Raw genomic sequence first — 16544 nt, 5'->3', positions numbered from 1 at the left:
TATTAGATCACCTCGTCCTTTCCCTGGGGACCAGCGTAGGCGTTATTCCTCACAATCTATTTTCACTTTAAACTATTTCTTTTAAAATTGTTTTTGAAAGCTTTGTTTCTAGTTTTTTACGTCACAATCATAGTTTCTAGCAATCAATCCTGGATGGTGCTAAGCACTCCTGTGTGGTACATGAGGGCACTCTGCGCCCTGTGAGACTGCACTGCATTATTGACAGTAAAGTTCATGATTATACATATGCACCAAAGAGAGTATGGATCCTTAAATATTTCATGTTACCTGGACATTGGTTGAGTTTTTTTGATTGTTTTACATATACAAAAACCAGCATTTGAGAGCAACATTTTGTATAGCTGTGATAATGAAACTTGAGTATGATACTGCACCAACATTTTAATTCATTTAAAAAAATTTTTTGCAGAGATTTTTTTCAAAAGATATATTTACTTACCTTTAATCCTTGTGAAGATTTATATATTAGTGGATATAATTGATAATCAAATAAAAATATGGCTCCAGTTTGATGTCAATTGATTAAAAATTATGAAGGGCATAGTGCAAATTGATAATTCTTTCTCTATTTTCTTTTTGCTGTTCCATGATATGAAAAAGGTCACTTGAAGTTAATTGCTGGTGTATTGAAATAAAAGCAAATATTTCTGCATATAATGTATAGTTTTCCTGTTTAAACATATTATCATAGGCAGGGCTGGTAGCACCATCCATTGTTAAGGTTGGCTAACACTTCCCATGATAAGACCCTGGTTACAGATGCTTAATGAAGGAAATGTCCATAGGATTCCTGCCTTATCTACTGTATGTGTTGGAAGGTGTGTAAGGAATGAGGCAGGGTTTGCAGGAAGCGAAAGGATGGTTTCATGGTTGAGGCAGTTGAATGCTGCCCTGGAAGAACTGGATTCTATTCCTACCTCTGCCTTTGAGTTCCCACATAATGCTGAACAAGTCATTTAAACCAAACTTTTCACAAGTGGTAGATAATTGTGTGTTCCTCATTTTCTGGGTGCCAAACTTGAGACCCTGGGTCTGATTGCAGAAGTTCTGAGCAACCTGTCATAAATATAAAGGGAAGGGTAAACCCCTTTAAAATTCCTCCTGGCCAGAGGAAAAATCCTCTCACCTGTAAAGGGTTAAGAAGCTAGGATAACCTCGCTGGCACCTGACCAAAATGACCAATGAGGAGACAAAATACTTTCAAAAGCTGGGGGGAGGGAAAAACAAAGGGTGTGTCTGTGTGATGCTTTTGCCGGGGACAGAACAGAAATGGAGTCTTAGAATTTAGTAAGTAATCTAGCTAGATATGCGTTAGATTATGATTTCTTTAAATGGCTGAGAAATTAAGCTGTGCTGAATAGAATGGATATTCCTGTCTGTGTGTCTTTTTGTAAGTTAAGGTTTTGCCTAGAGGGATTCTCTATGTTTTGAATTTAATTACCCTGTAAAGTATTTACCATCCTAATTTTAAGAGGTGATTCTCTTTATTGTTACTTCTTCTTTACTGTTTCTATTAAAATTTTTCTTGTAAGACCTGAATGTTTTTTTCATTGTTCTTAAGATCCAAGGGTTTGGGTCTGTGGTCACCTATGCAAATTGGTGAGGATTTTTACCAAACCTTTCCCAGGAAATGGGGTGCAAGGGTTGGGAGGATTTTGGGGGGAAAGACTTGTCCAAACAATGCTTTCCTAATAAATAAACCCAGATAAATGTTTGGTGGTGGCAGTGGAAGTCCAAGGGCAAAGGGTAAAATAGTTTGTACCTTGGGGAAGTTTTAACTTAAGCTGGTAAAAGTAAGCTTAGGAGGTTTTCATGCAGGTCCCCACATCTGTACCCTAGAGTTCAGAGTGAGGAAGGAACCTTGACACAACCAAAAAGTCAGTGGGAGCTGTGCTTGTATATAATATTCTTTTAACAGTTGCATAGTTTTTGTGTGTCTAATGGGGACAAGAATGATGAACCCCATTATAAAGAGAGAATTGGAACATGAAACATGTTATATGAACCCCGATTTAACCTCTGCTAAATTTTATTTTTAATTACAAAAGCATGTCTGAATGTAGTCAGTCTTTCATGCTTCTTGCGTGACATCTTTGTTGGCGATCTTCAGCAGAGGCTACTGGTATAAGGATGAAATGGGCATTAAGATTGATGTTCTCACTCCTACAGTATATGTGATGGTGATGCCATCACAACCATAGGTGCCAACTCCATGGGTGCTCTGGGGCTAGAGCACCCACAGGGAAAAATTAGTGGGTATCCTGCACCCACCAGCAGCCAAGCTCCCCTCACCCCCTGCCCCACCTCCCCTCCCATCCCCCTCACAAGCGCACTGTGTCCCTGCTCCTCCGCCTACCTCCTAGCACTTCCCACTGCCAAACAGCTGTTTGGCGGCGCTTAGGACTTTCCAGGTGGGACGGGGGAGGTGTGGGGATGTGGTGCGCTCAGGGGAGGAGGCGGAGAAGAAGTGGGGCAGGGCTTGGGGAAAGGGGAAGAATGGGGGCAGGGACTTTGGGGAAGGAGTGGAATGGGGGTGGGTCAGGGGCGGGGTCGAGCACCCCCCCAGGAACAGTGGAAGTCGCACCTGTGATCACAACAAAGATGAGGCACATGGGTGGAACAGTAGGGAAGCTTGCCCAACTGCTGCCCTGTTTTCTGTGGATAAAGAGAAGGCTTCACCCTCCAAGGCTATCAGCCAGTCACAAGTACTTAAAAAAATCTTAGTCTGTGATATTACTAGTAGTACGTTGTGAAAATAACTATTCTTCTGTATTTTCTATTCCTTAGGTTAAATACAAAAGAGACTTTGAAGAAAGCAAAGGAAGAGGGTTCAGCATTGTGACTGACACACCTGAATTACAAAGACTGAAAAGGACTCAGGAACAAATTAGTAACGTATGTGACTATCTCCTCAAGTGATAGCCAATCAAAGACATGGTACACATAAGAAAAGGCATGATTGTAGGTTTGTGATGTTTCTGATGGAGTCTGTGAGAGTGAAGAAAATGAATTTGATGACTGATTTGTGTGTCAGATTCTGAAATGTGTGTAACCTTATACCATACACTTACACAGCACATTGGCAAAGTGTGTTCACCTCTCCAGTTTCCATCAAAGGTGTTTGTAGTATTTGCTATACTACAAAGGTTATATGCATTTTGCTTTTGTATTTAACGTTATTGTTTGCAAATAAGATTTATATTGTTTGATATATATTCCTCTACAGGAGTTCTCAAAGTAAGCATAGCTTGCAAAATAAAATTCTAAAATAAAATAAGACACTGATATTTAATTTTAGAAGGAAAATACCAGGAAAATGGCATGTAGAGAAGAAAAGAGGTACAAATGCTAGCAATGGAAAAGCATTGTCATGCATTAACTTATATCAGTATTAATGCTGAATAACACCTTTGACATGGAGTGGGATTTTCAAAAATGGAACTTATCCTCAAAAGCACTAGGGTGCTTTTGAAAATTCCACCCTAACTATTTGATATATTCATATATTCCTACCCTGGACATTTAGCTGACTGCACAAAGATGGAGAATTGTTATATAACATAATATAAATGTCCAGTGAATATTATGTAGAATAAAATTCAACATTGCGTTTAGCTTTACCCAGCTTCAGTTCTAATGGGTATTCTGACTTTCAGAGCTAGGCGCTGTAAGCTATTTTTATACATTCTTTATTCTTTCCTTTGTTTTAGCCATAAAAAAAATAGTTGCACAAAACCAGAAAAGTGAAAAGTGGTGAAAAGTGTTTTCAGAAAGGGATCTTGACCTTTACCAACTTGCAAGAAAAATATTTATTGAGTGGAACGAAGGGTTTCTCTGCAGGCATGGGACCTTGTTGCTTAATTAACTGTACTGTCTGGCTCTTGCACCGAACACATTTGCATTTCTTTTCAGACCAAGAAATTTTGTTTTAGGTAAGAAATACTTTATTTCCTAGATTCCTTTTTCGATGCAGGGGAAGAGGTGTAAAGCATGGATGTGCAACTCCTATCTTTCCATACCTGAAAAAGATGTCATATGTCAATAAAGATTTTTTTTCTTCTCTTGCTATATAAATGATATTTGGACTTGAAATCAAAGGACTTTATTAGAATTAATCTTGAAGGGTAAATTAGAATTAAAAAATGTGGTAAATGAAGTTAAATTTCAATTATGCCTATCCTAAACACCTTTAGACTTATCATACTACTTTGTAGAAGGATGCTACATAAAACACAGTTTAAATCTAATTATTATTAGATTCTGTCTCACAGAGTAACTTCTGTGTTTAATAGTTTAGAAATGTACTTCACAGTTAGATTAAGGATCTCATTAAGATTTTAACTGTTTGAAAGGTAAGCTCTTTTATATTTTTTTAAAATTTTGTCACTTTTAATGTATAGCAAAATATAAAAATTATTAATAATCTTTTTTTTTTAATTTTTAGTTGTACATTGATTTTTCTCTTCCCTCCCCTCTATAACTACTGGACACTTCTCAAAGATTGTCTTTGAAATGAAATTGTAACAACTTCACTCCAGGGGTAAGTTAGCACTGTTATGTGCATATCTATCAATACCCATAATATTATATTCTCAATAGATGTAATACAGTAGAAACAGACATTTTAAAATATTTCCCTTTGTCTTGATATTAAGTCCTGCAGCACTCACAAAAATTCTCATAGTGCTCTGTCTCTTTTATAATGCATGAACGATTCTTTTGTGTTATAATGAAATATAACTGGAAAGGGGGAAAAACAATAGATGGGGGTTTAAAAAAAAGGGTTATAAAAGGAGTTCTTTTGTTCTTTTGTTGTTCTTTTGTTAGCAGCAACCCAGACACTAAAGTGCCTAGATCAGACAAATACTAATGGAATGTGAGGCATGATTGGTATAGCACAGAGGTGGGTAAACCATAGCCCGTGAGACCATCCTGCCCCGCCTTTGAGCTCCTGGCCGGGGAGGCTAGCCCTCTGCTGTCCCCCCTCCCCAGTAGTTACGCCGCCGCGCAGGCAGCGCTCTGGGCGGCGGGGTTGTGCGCTCCTGCCAAGCAGAGCAGCAGTGTATCTAGCTCTGGCCAGACAGCGTGGCTGCCAGACATGCTGCTCTGAGCGGCATGGTAAGGGGGCGGGGAGTGGGGGTGGTGGTTGGTTAAGGGGCAGGAGGTCCTGGGGGGCAGTCAGGGGACAGGGAGCAGGGGGTGGTTGGATGGGGGCGGAGGTTCTGCGGGGGGGGGCAGTCAGGGAGAGGAACTGGGGGTTGGATAGGCATGGGGTCCTGGGGGGCCTGTCAGGGGGAAGGGCTGTGGATAGGGGTCGGGGGACTGGGAGCAGGGGGGTTGAATAGGGGGTGGGATCCTGGGGGTTGTTAGGGGACAAGGAACGGGGTGGGGGGTTGGATGGATCGGGAGTTCTGAGGGGGGCAGATAGGGGGTGAGGGTCAGGCTGTTTGGGGAGGCACAGCTTCCCTACCCGGTCATCCATACAGGTTTGCAACCCCAAGGTGGCCCTTGGGCCAAAAAGTTTGCCCACCCCTGGAATACCAGGATCAGGATGAAGTTTCTCAGAAATGAGTGAAATTTGCTCTGTGTCTTCAGACCGTTGTGTGAATTAATGGCCCAATCCTGCAAGGTGTGCAGTATACTTCCCGACTTCAGTGGGACTGGAGCAGCCTTCACAAGGCACCCAGCACCTTTGAGTATCAGGCCCCATAGCAACAAATGTAATAGCTTGTTAGTATCATGTTGGCATGACAGTCACAAACCAAGCATTCTAGTCTAGATTGATATAGGAAAATTAAATAAATTAAGTAGGTCTCTTAATGACAAGTTTCAGATATTTTGGGCAACCTTTTCATGGATGGATGAGCATTTTAAATTGCCTGTACATTTTCCAATTTGTATGGAGCGATTTAAGATGTCATAAATTCATTTTGTTCAATATTTGAAACATAAAAATTCACATCCACTCTGCAGCAAAGGATGTCACTGATTTGTGGCATCAAATGGTCATATAATATGCACACAGAAATTTCAAATTGTGTGTGCAGTGAAATGCATTTATTTTGTTAGAGATCTGGGCCATTGTTTTTGTCCTTGTAAGCTGTGAGGGATAATTTCCAATATGCAGTCAAATATTCTCAAAATGAAAAACATTTAACTTGAAAGTCCAGTAACACTGGTGAATTTTATCAAGGAAAATGAGAAGGTAGCAAAATGGCCATAATAATTTTGCAAAGGCTCTATTTCTGCACATGCAGTTTTGAAGGGAGGGGAAGAAGCTGTGTATATAAATTTGAAAGGGAATCACATAGCTAAAGAAAAAAATAGCAACACAATTTAATAAAATGTTAAGCAGCCTTAATGGGAATGGAGGACTCGCAACAACTTGCAGGAACTGGCCCTAGCTTAGTGCCATTAGTCTTTTATCTCTAGAGATCAGGTTGGAACCTCATTTGTGTCATATATGAAATAAGTTGTTTGTTCTCAAATTAGTTCTTGGTAAATTCTTTCAAATTTAAAATCAAACAAACATCTCTACAGTTTGGTTAAATGGACAGTTTCTGTTAAGAAGAAGCCAGGAGCTGGATGGCAGGTTCCCCTGGCTTTGCTGGATAAGCATGATGGTGTATGGAATCTTGCATAGTGGATGCCTGCCTTGGATCAAGTTGGTACTACCTAATCTCGCTTCAGTATAAGCATTTGATCACTTTCTGGGCACTGAATTTAATTCATGTATGAACAGAAAAAGCACACATCTACTGCCTTCTTCGTCCAGAGATCTGGGAATATGTATTCATTTACTTATTTTATATATACATGGTATTCTCCTTCCTAACAATATACAAGATGTTGGGGGAAAGAAGGATGGAGGTCATGTAAAAAAAAAAAGTGAGCTCTAAAAAATGGCTTTAATTTACTCTGCAAAAACTGAAAACGGAACAAATCAAAAAATAGCCTAATGTACCAAGAAGTAAATCAACACAGTCACTTTGCCCAGTTATATGAAAATAACATTTTAAACCTCAAATGATAATTGAATTCTGATGTGAATATTCAATTTCATTAGAAATAAATTTTGGTTCATAGTACATTGTTTTCATTTCAATGGAAATCTGGTAATATAAGCTCCCAAAAAACTGAGTGCATGAATTTGTATCATAAGAAGGGTAACTTTTTTTGTTTTGTCTCTGAGGCACATTTTTAAGTAGTAGGGGTCACAATCTACCCTCAACTATATCCATGCAACCCTACCGCAGTGTACCTGATGGCAAAACTTGCTCCTAAATATGAATGATCTAAATACCAATTTTCAGACAAAAGACCTACGGGATAAAAGACCTACGGGATACTCTCTTAAATGTGACACAAACGTGTCCTCACACAGTATCTAAAGGAAAAACTCCTGTTGCTGGCTTCTGTGTTTGTGCCATGAACATCTCGGAGTAGAGCTTGGCCCTAACTGTATGTTTGAGAAACATTTTCATATTTGGAACTTACTGGCACATTTGCTTGTCCTGTTTACTTGCTCTAATATAAACTGCACTTTCAAATTGCCAAAACAGATTGTAAGGAAAATTGGCAGGAGAAGTTGTTAACATCAAGCCCAGGAGCACCATTTGTAGGCTACAAGCTTAAAGCTTGAAGACTTTAGTTTAAAAGGTGGTTGGTTGGTTAAAAAGGGGGAGAGGAATTGAATGAAAAGGAAGGAGCAAAACTGACAGGTTCATGAATGTCAGCATTTCACACAACTAACTCAAGTGCTAGAGCAGAGATGGGCAAACTGCGGCTCGCTGGCCCGTCCTGCCCGGCCCTTGAGCCCCCGGCCCCTCCCCTGCTGTCCCCCCTCCCCTGCAGCCACGCCGCCATGTGGGCAGCTCTCTGGGTGGCGGGGTTACGCGCTCCTGCTGAGGGGGCGGTTAGGGGACAAGGAGTGGGGGGGGGGGTTGGATGGTCGGGAGTTCTGAGGGGGGCAGTCAGGGGACAGGAAGTGGGAGGGGGCAGATAGAGGGTGAGGGCCAGGCTGTTTGGGGAGGCACAGCCTTCCCTACCCAGCCCTCCATACAGTTTTGCAACCGCAATATGGCCCTCAGGCCAAAAAGTTTGCCCACCCCTGTGCTAGAGTAATCTGTGGTGTGCCAGTAAGTAGACAGAAAGGCATGTTATATCACACAGAAAAAGAGTGAACATTTATTAAAGGTAAAATTGGATTTCACATTGCCTAACCAAGTGGCTGATATTTTTATCTGTTTTGTCTTCTCCTTCTAAACATGATAGTTTTAATCTGTCATCTGGAAGTCCTATGTTAAATTTAACCAGTGCCAACACGCATTTATATTTATGTGCATAATTATAGTTGAGCCAGATGAAAAATGTAGTTGCTGACATCAAAAATATTCCATACACACTCACCAGTTTCTGAACTGCATGGAAATATTGGGCTCCATCTTGCAAGGTGGTGTTTGCCTTCAGGTCCCCTTGACACCACTAGCAATTAAGTGTGCTGAGCAACTCCGGGAACTGCTCATTATCTTGTTGGACTGAGCCCAGAGTGTACAAAACTTCAGTTAAAGTAAATTACATGTAACACATTTAATTATTTTCCTAACATTTTACATCAGTTTAGAGATTTAGAGGATAAAAGGGTCTTTCTTCCTGTTAATACACACGCACACGCACACACACACACACACTCTCTCTCTCTCTCTCAATCAGTCAGTCATGTCCAAACTCATCCCTTTTGGAGGTTTGTCTTTACATTAGACTTGGTTGTACTTAAGTCAGCAATAAACTGAAGCTCTGCGCTTTCTCCTGAGGCTATGGCTTATCTCAGTGAGAACCTTCGGATACTCAAACCTTATACTCTGGTGGTAGTGCTGATAGGATCCATATGACCTATCCCATCATAGTAAGAAGGCAGAAATTCTGCCTTCATCAGCAGGGTGCTGGCACATGATGTTGGAGTGACTCGGCAAAAAAGCCTATTACTCCTATCTGTGGCTGTGAATATTTATTGCAAACAGATTCCAAAAATTTGTAGAATAGGTAAAAAGAAAAATCTGGAAAGTGCCTGAACACACGATTGAGGACTGGAGATGCAGGGAAAAACACAATTTAAATAATATATGTTAAATAGAACATATTAAATAAGCATTTGGAAAACTTCAAGAATGTGTTTTAAAATGTATAAAATTCCAGTATATAAAACAAAGTTTTGATATATAGTCCGTCAAAAAACAAAAACCCATTGTAAAAAAACATTGTTACGGTTGCAACATTAAGCACACAAAAGTTAAGAAATGCAAGAATTAAGGCTGCCTGTGAAATCTTAATCCAGCCCCCTTCTATGTATGCATTGTGATATAGTCTTTAATTACATGAGTGCATACTCGTTTTTCCACAGTGCATAGCATGGCTGGTGTTTGCTGAATGAGGCAATAGTCAGTATTTCCTTTTATCCTCATCACTCAATGTGTGTCGCCATCCATTATTTGCTGCATACCATCCTAGTACAGCACTGAACAGAGAACTATTAATTCCCTCGTGGGCTTTTCTGTAGAGCTCTCATTGTCATATTTTAAATTCGTTGATGTCTGTAAATAACTCTTCACAACACCTCATGAGATGAGTGTATAATAATCTTCATTTTATACACAGGGTTTAAGCTAAAATTGTCAAAAGTGTCAACTAATTTTGATTGATGTATCTGAGAATCCTTGGGCCTAATTTTTCAGAGTATTTATCATTATATAACAGTTTATATGTTCAAAGCACATCTCCCATTGACTTCTGTAGTAGTTGTGAGTGGTCAGTAGTTCTGCAGTTCAGGTTGGTTACTCAGAAAATTAACATTTAACAGTCATCTGTACAATTTTCAGTTTATGTGACTTGCCCAGCCCCATATGGGAATTCTGGGGCAGAGCCTTGGATACAATCCAGTCCTTCAGGGTGCCATTCAACAGCTTTTCTCACAAGTCCAATCTTTTTTCCCCTACAGCCCCTGCCTCATTCACCATAGGCCTGCCAGCTTCTGGAACAAATGAGGCAGGGGTCCTACAGCGAACAGTCTTCTTCACTACACAACCCCGATTCCTCCCCAAAGTAGGCCCATTCTGTGCTCTGAAGGAGATGGGAAAAGTATTATGTGATCATGTAATTAAAGACTGATACTAGAATATTGTGTACAATTCTAGTATCCACATTTTAAAAAGGATGTAGAAAAAATGAAGCAGGTACAGAAAAGAGCCACAAAAATGATTTGATTGTTCGAGAAAATACTTTACAGTAAGATACTTAAAGTGCTCAATCTGTTTAGCTTATCAGAAAGAAGATGGAGAGGTGACTTACAGTGTATGAGTACCTTCACAGGAAGAAAATACAAGGTACTAATGGGTTCTTTAATTTAATGGAGAAAGGCATAACAAGAACTAATGGCTGGAAGCTGAAGACAGACAAATTCAAACAGGAAATAAGGAACAAATTTTTAAGTGAGGTTGATTACCACTTCTCTTGATAGTTTGTTCTAATGGTTTGATTCCCCATCTTCAGCTGTCTTGACTTCAAGACTATATGCCTTCCTGATTATGTTTTAGCCAAACACAATTCATGCTTTATTTTTATGCATAAAAATATGTTATTAGGATCAATACAGGGTAACTGGATGAAATATAAGGTTCTGTGACATACAGGAGGTCAGACTGGATGATCTAATGGTTTCTTCTGGTCTTAAATTCTATGAATATATGAATAAGACATGGATCATCAGCAGGGTTGGGATCTTTAGATTCACCAGTTCTCTGCCACTTGAGCTAATACTGGTAGCAGTACTTGGCTGTTATTTCCTGTGTGGAAGGGATGGAGACACACACTTCGCTAGACAACAAAGGAATGTGAAGAATCAGGAATAATGTGTTCAATTCCAGGTTCTGCAGGGGAGTGTTCTCTAGTGATTACAGACACTTCCCAGCCCTGTCCCTCCAGCCTCCCGCTTTCCCCCTTCCGTTTCACCTCCCCTTCCTGCCCACGTTTCCTCCCCTGCTGCTATTCCCTTGGCCCTTGCCCATTTCCTCCCTGCTCCTATCCTCCTCCCTCTGCTCCTCTCCCTGTCCAGCCTCCACTTTGCTTCTATTGTCCCACCTACCCCTGGGCTCCTGCCCCTCTCTCCTCCTCTTGTTCCTATTCTCTGCTCTGGTCTTTTGCTCTATCCATGCTCCCCCCACAGGCTCCTCTTCATCCACCTTGCCCCCACCTCCTGCCCCTTCCTCCCTGTCCTGCCTCTTACCCTTCTGTATTCAAGTCTGGTAGCTTCCTCCTTCCCCTTCATGCCACCTGGGTACCAGCAGAAGGAGCTTTGAGAACACAGGACAGGATATCTCTCTGCTCTCAGTTCCTTTGGTGCCACAGCAGCCCCCTGTGTTTGGAAGGAGCTATTGCATGAAAAGTACTGCTCAGCCCGTGCATCCCTGGATTGGCAACTGCTCAGTTGCTCTTTTGGGATGTTACGGGTATTCCATTCAACATATTGGAGCTGTGGTATTGGGGGGAGTGGGGAAGGATGACCATGCTCAGTAGAGATGGAATTGGGGAGCTTAATTGCCAAACCTTAGCAAATCGCTACTGAACTTGTGGAAACTGTGTTTTTTCAGAGGCTTAAAACTTTAAGCAAATTTTCATGGATGGCAAAAGGCACATCCCTACACCACAGTGACCCCCACCCAAAATTTAAACTCCCTGCTCCAAAACATGGAGATGCTAGACCTCAGTGATGCAGTTGCAAAAATTTTTTTTAACATGGGCAAAGGAATATATTTTCTCCTAACCTCATTCTTGGAAGCAGCTGCTCTGTTTTAGCTGAAACTTTAAAATTAAAAGCAAAATAAATCATCTTGAGGCAAACACCTGGTATGAAAAATGTCAGCTTGAGTAGGTTAAGTTTGGCACAGTTATAAGTAATTGAAAATAGATTCTTATAATGGAAGGTGTTGAGCAGCCTTAACTGTAGCCATCACTATCTGTTCCACGTGTAATTATATTATACATACAAATTCAGATAAGCTCTCAAGTGAGAAAAAAATCTGTTGAAATTTGACAGATATTATACCTACATTTATATTGAACTGCTCTGCTGGTAAGCTAAAAATATGCAAGAGAAACTCCACATCAGCAAATGGTCTGAAATGAAAGTACTGTTTTGTCAGATAGAAGTACATTGTATCTTGAATAGGGACTTTGGAAACTGACAGCAGACCTTTGAAGACTTTATTATTGTTGAAAGGTTCTCTTTGAACCTGTGAACAATGATAAGTGGCTTCCAAAAGAACCCTTACAATTCTGAGATCAGAGTTATCAAGGAAGATTTCTGGGCTTAGAGGAAATATTTTAAGTGAAGTGAAGATCCAGAATTAGAATCAAGTATATATGGGTACCTATGTTCAAGAACAGGCTCAGGTATCTTACAAAGTGATATTTTTTAAATTACAGGCTCATTTATTAATTTAGCATATAGGGAATCATAGAATATCAGGGTTGGAAGGGACCTCAGGAGGTCATCTAGTCCAACCCCCTGCTCAAAGCAGGACCAATCCCCAGGACCAATCAGAATTTATTCTTTTGACTAGGTTAGAAAAGCTCTTCTTTATTTTTATAACAAATATTTTGTATTTTCTGTATATTTTGTATATGCTACATGGGTTTACATATAATTTCAGAAAGTCTTTTTATAAAGTTTTTAAAAGAGTCCACTTCTAAGATTTAAAGATAGAGCATGAGTTATAATAAAATAAACATTGATGGGAAGTTGCCCTATTATCAAAAGTCATAGAACTTACTGTGTTAAAACATATATCAAAGTTGTAGTTATCTTCTCTGATTCTGTTTTAAATAAGTAACGTTGACAGGATGACTGTAACATTGTTCATTATGACAGGTTTCAGAGTAACAGCCATGTTAGTCTGTATTCGCAAAAAGAAAAGGAGTACTTGTGGCACCTTAGAGACTAACCAATTTAAGCTCATTAAAGCTCATGCTCAAATAAATTGGTTAGTCTCTAAGGTGCCACAAGTACTCCTTTTCTTATTGTTCATTATGCTGACAATATGAAATTATGCTGTGTGATAGACATAAAACAAGCAGTCAAGAAGAATCCTCAAAGGCATGAATTTCCTATATTCTATAATTTGGTCAATATTCATGAGAAATGCATGCTAATTGTAAATTGGTTGAAAAACTGTAGAATTTAAGTGCAATTAGGTGAAATAGTCCAATTATTTGGATAGCAGCCGTAAATAAATAATTTTTCCTTAAAACATCTGAGCATTACAGAGAAGCAATTAAAAATGTTTCTTTAGGATAGATTAGAGGAGTGGTACTTAAGTCCTAAGTCAGAGCCGTTACAGCATTGTGTTCATTCCTGTCACTTTTATAACAAGTGATAAATCACTTAAACGAATCCCTATATTTGGGTTTGTGGGATGCTTTGCATGAGGAATCTTCTAATTCAGTAAGAATGTTCTGCTTTTCAATGACCAAACTATTCAATCCTGTCTGGAGGGAAGGAGGAGGACCTGATTTTCTTCTTATGATTTAACAAAGTCATCTGGTTAGGAGGCAGAAAGGAAAAAGATTGAGCAAATAAGAGAGCAGTTCCCAAATCTCAAGAGGTATGGTACAATATTCATGTTGAATTGCAAGGCCAAGGCAAAGTTTATCACATGAGGAAACTATCTAGTAGTTTCTTGAATTACTAGTTTTCTATGTGGAAGACACAATCTCATGGATCTTTTCTTAATTTATAATTGTTTGTCTTGTCAACAAAGACATTTGTAATATGACGTAGAGCTGGGATGTGCACATATTTAATAGGAAGTTCAAATACTATATCCAGAGGCTAAAACTGGTACACAGACATGTAACTTCCAATTTAATGCACCTACTTATGTCCTCCTTTTTTGCCTTTGCAACTAAATAATGTTGCCATGGTATCTCATCTCTATGCTTCCCTAGGCAATACTTTGTAGAAGGAGCATTGCAATAACAGTTAGTTATAAAGACATTTGAAAAAGTTTTTCAGAATAACCACTTAAGTACCAATTTGGGATTCTGACTAAAGAATTTGAAAATCCGATTAAAGCTTTGCATTTAAAACATGGGCCTTTACTAGTTTTCACAACATAAGAGGAAAGTGAACTTGGCAAATCTCTGTTACATAGCAGGAGCTAATAAATTTTGTTAAATGTATTGCATTTGACTTTGTGTTACTAAGTTACTAAATCATGTCAGAAATCAGAAAGTTACTGAAAGCAGATATTTTTTTCTTTCAGTGGCTTTTCAGTACCTCACACTGTGAGGTAAATGAGGTAATTGATTTTACTGTTGTAAAATGAGGTTTTCAGCCAAATAATGAAATAAATATATTTTATGTAATAGACTTTTTCTCTTTATCTTTTAATAAAGAAAATATCTTTTAATAAAGAAATGAGGCCACATCTCTGATTTTAACCAATGAATACTTGTGAAGTGAGTGTTAGTGAAGTTAAATTTTCAAAATGAGCAGAAATTAAGTGGCTTAAAAGTTAAAGCCCAGAGTTTAGGCTTTTTCAGGCATTCCTGTGTACCTTCTTACAATAAAAAGTTTACTTTTCGTTTTCCTGGATGGGTATGAGACTGTTCATATTTCCAACACTTCAGCCTTTAATTCTATCTTATTTCTAATGCTTTTGTGCTGTTTAGCAGTTGCTAGGATGGCATTTTAAGCAGTATACCTCCTGCTGAAGAACAAGATGCTCTGCTTCTTCTAAAGCCATCTCTAATCCTGATCCCTAATGATCTGAATGTCTCACCGCTATAATGCTTTCAGACTTCGCTTACCTTGAAGGCAGGGGTATTCGGTCATCTATGACACTCAGGGTTTTTTCTTTTTCTTTTTTGCATGTTAGCACAAATGACTAAATATCTTTAGCTTGTAGTGGCTGCATTAGTTGTGACAAAGCCAACACTTTATTAAGTCAATGTGATTAAACTTGTTAACCTGCCTAATGTAAGGGGGGAGGTGGGGAAATTTGCATGTGACATTTCTGCTTGTGCCTACAAAGATGTCAGAGGATAAGAGTTTGCCCTTCCAATAAGCAGATTAGAATGAGACTACTACTATTTTCTAGCCCATTTTGCTCTCAGTATTATCTGAATTACTATAGAGGTATAGAAGTGTTTGTGTGCTTTTCTAAAAGGCTCTCTCTCCAGTCTATGCTAGCAACCCCAATATTTTTGTGAAAGCCTGAAATAGTTTGCAATTTGGTTTTGTTTTGGGTATTTTTGGTTTTTGTTTTTTTCTTGGGCTTTGTAGAAATAAGAGACAGATTCCACAGTGGAGAAATTGCTGTGAAAATGGTAAAATATGCTGGATCAAGTTGGTACACTCCTTTGACTGCTCATCATAATGTTTAGTTATGCATGGTAATACATAGCTAACAGGAACTGGAGGGATTGCTCAGCTCTGTTCCATATAAATTCTCAAGGTGTTAAGAGAGTGGGGTTATGCTGGCATTTCCTGTTTAAAGAGGACTTCAGCTACATTACACAGGATGTTTTCTGATGTTATGATAGTTGCCACTGGGTATGATTCATGTCTAGAGAAGTTCTAGATGGTAGTGGTGTGGACTTTGCTGGAGATATTACTGAAGGGTTGAAATTCATTCCCTATTGGAGGAAAACAACAGCTAAACTTAATTTACAAGAGCAGTGAATGTTTAACCATATTTTACATCTCATAGTAAGTGACAAGTCAGCTATTTCAAGTGCATGCATAATGTTGCAGCCAGGGCACCATATACTCTGCAGCCTAGTGGGACCAAATTCTACAGCAAGAGCCATTAAATTTGGCAGTAGTGTTAATTTATTCTATCTCCATCAAATTCTTCATACCCATTCTCCCACACCTACAAAATACACAATTATGGATCATAACACAGAAAATTAGTCAATGATTATTCTCAACACTTTTTCCCCCATTATGCTTTCTTGGCAGCCTGTCTCCACACACCTCTGCTCCCACAATGTTGTCCAGGTGGCTGGCTCAAAACCTCCTCACCCCCCACCCCCATACATACCAAAAGAAGCGAGGAGTTTGTATCCAGTTCAGTGGCTCATTTTGCCCTTGTTCTGCTGAGCTCATCCTTACCAGCTCACTAGGAGGCACTTTTGTCTCTTCCTGCTCTCCTTGACTGCAGGCTGAAGTCTAACTTGGTCTCCCTGAATCCCTGATGTCTGGCTACATGGGACAATGCAGGGAGAGTGCCCATAGTCCAGTTAACTGCCCTTGTGGAGAAAGCTGGAGAACAAGTGCCAGAAGGGCAGAGAGGCCAAAAACAAAACATTGGGTGTCTGGCCGCGGCAAAATGGACAATTCCATGACAGAATGCTGAATTCCATCACATTTTGGAAAAATACCAGATTGTATGACCACAGAATTGCGGAGTCCCTAATATTATGACCGAGATTAATGGGCTAGTTCATACCTCTTAGAACTATTA

The 16544-nt window shown here is 39.4% G+C and overlaps 1 protein-coding gene across 2 annotated transcripts in view; it reads left to right on the top strand.

Annotated features, from left to right (window-relative positions):
• The window catches only part of NEBL (nebulette), a 411963-nt gene that overhangs the window by 202018 nt on the left and 193401 nt on the right, over nucleotides 1-16544 (top strand). For both annotated transcript variants that reach the window (XM_048837965.2, XM_048837966.2), the window contains exon 4: nucleotides 2809-2916. In XM_048837965.2, coding sequence (XP_048693922.1) covers nucleotides 2809-2916 — 108 coding nt within the window. The remainder of the gene's footprint in view (nucleotides 1-2808; nucleotides 2917-16544) is intronic.

The sequence above is a fragment of the Caretta caretta genome, chromosome 2 (genome assembly GCF_965140235.1).
Source record: "Caretta caretta isolate rCarCar2 chromosome 2, rCarCar1.hap1, whole genome shotgun sequence".
NCBI lineage: Eukaryota > Metazoa > Chordata > Testudines > Cheloniidae > Caretta > Caretta caretta.
Note: the sequence above shows the minus strand (reverse complement) of the source record. Positions and strands in the feature narration are given on the sequence as shown.